This window comes from Palaemon carinicauda, chromosome 32, assembly GCF_036898095.1.
Source record: "Palaemon carinicauda isolate YSFRI2023 chromosome 32, ASM3689809v2, whole genome shotgun sequence".
Lineage (NCBI taxonomy): Eukaryota > Metazoa > Arthropoda > Malacostraca > Decapoda > Palaemonidae > Palaemon > Palaemon carinicauda.
Genome location: NC_090756.1, coordinates 11,121,294 through 11,122,936, shown reverse-complemented (window position 1 = coordinate 11,122,936; position 1,643 = coordinate 11,121,294). Strand labels below are relative to the sequence as shown.

At 28.8% G+C, this 1,643-nt stretch overlaps 1 protein-coding gene across 1 annotated transcript in view; it reads right to left on the bottom strand.

Moving 5' to 3' along the window:
• Positions 1-555: 555 nt before the first annotated feature.
• The window catches only part of LOC137625472 (putative neural-cadherin 2), a 78,658-nt gene continuing 77,570 nt past the window's right edge, over positions 556-1,643 (bottom strand). The window contains exon 8 of the mRNA XM_068356383.1: positions 556-957. Within this exon, the coding sequence (XP_068212484.1) occupies positions 556-957 (402 nt within the window). The remainder of the gene's footprint in view (positions 958-1,643) is intronic.

The window sequence follows — 1,643 nt, the reverse complement described above, 5'->3', positions numbered from 1 at the left end:
AATTAAAGTTCCTTATTGATATAAGATCGGCATCAAATATAGGAGTTGTTTTTTCTTTGCTGATAGAGAAGTCAAAATTAAAGTTCCTTATTGATATAAGATCGGCATCAAATATAGGAGTTGTTTTTTCTTTGCTGATAGAGAAGTCAAAATTAAAGTTCCTTATTGATATAAGATCGGCATCAAATATAGGAGTTGTTTTTCTTTGCTGATAGAGAAGTCAAAATTAAAGTTCCTTATTGATATAAGATCGGCATCAAATATAGGAGTTGTTTTTTCTTTGCTGATAGAGAAGTCAAAATTAAAGTTCCTTATTGATATAAGATCGGCATCAAATATAGGAGTTGTTTTTCTTTGCTGATAGAGAAGTCAAAATTAAAGTTCCTTATTGATATAAGATTGGCATCAAATATAGGAGTTGTTTTTTCTTTGCTGATAGAGAAGTCAAAATTAAAGTTCCTTATTGATATAAGATTGGCATCAAATATAGGAGTTGTTTTTTCTTTGCTGATAGAGAAGTCAAAATTAAAGTTCCTTATTGATATAAGATTGGCATCAAATATAGGAGTTGTTTTTCTCTTTGCTGATAGAGAAGTCAAAATTAAAGTTCCTTATTGATATAAGATTGGCATCAAATATAGGAGTTGATTTTTCTCTGCTGATAGAGAAGTCAAAATTAAAGTTCCTTATTGATATAAGATTGGCATCAAATATAGGAGTTGATTTTTTCTTTGCTGATAGAGAAGTCAAATTAAAGTTCCTTATTGATATAAGATTGGCATCAAATATAGGAGTTGATTTTTCTTTGCTGATAGAGAAGTCGAAATTAAAGTTCCTTATTGATATAAGATCGGCATCAAATATAGGAGTTGATTTTTCTTTGCTGATAGAGAAGTCAAAATTAAAGTTCCTTATTGATATAAGATCGGCATCAAATATAGGAGTTGTTTTTCTTTGCTGATAGAGAAGTCAAAATTAAAGTTCCTTATTATATAAGATCGGCATCAAATATAGGAGTTGTTTTTTCTTTGCTGATAGAGAAGTCAAAATTAAAGTTCCTTATTGATATAAGATCGGCATCAAATATAGGAGTTGTTTTTTCTTTGCTGATAGAGAAGTCAAAATTAAAGTTCCTTATTATATAAGATCGGCATCAAATATAGGAGTTGTTTTTCTTTGCTGATAGAGAAGTCAAAATTAAAGTTCCTTATTGATATAAGATCGGCATCAAATATAGGAGTTGTTTTTCTTTGCTGATAGAGAAGTCAAAATTAAAGTTCCTTATTAATATAAGATCGGCATCAAATATAGGAGTTGATTTTTCTTTGCTGATAGAGAAGTCAGAATTAAAGTTCCTTATTGATATAAGATTGGCATCAAATATAGGAGTTGTTTATTCTTTGCTGATAGAGAAGTCAAAATTAAAGTTCCTTATTAATATAAGATTGGCATCAAATATAGGAGTTGATTTTTCTTTGCTGATAGAGAAGTCAAAATTAAAGTTCCTTATTGATATAAGATTGGCATCAAATACAGGAGTTAATTTTTGCTCGCTAATGAAGAAATCATAATTTATCAAACCCCATCATAGTACATATGCAAAATCTAAATATAACTTTCTGTGGTAAATAACCAAAACATGT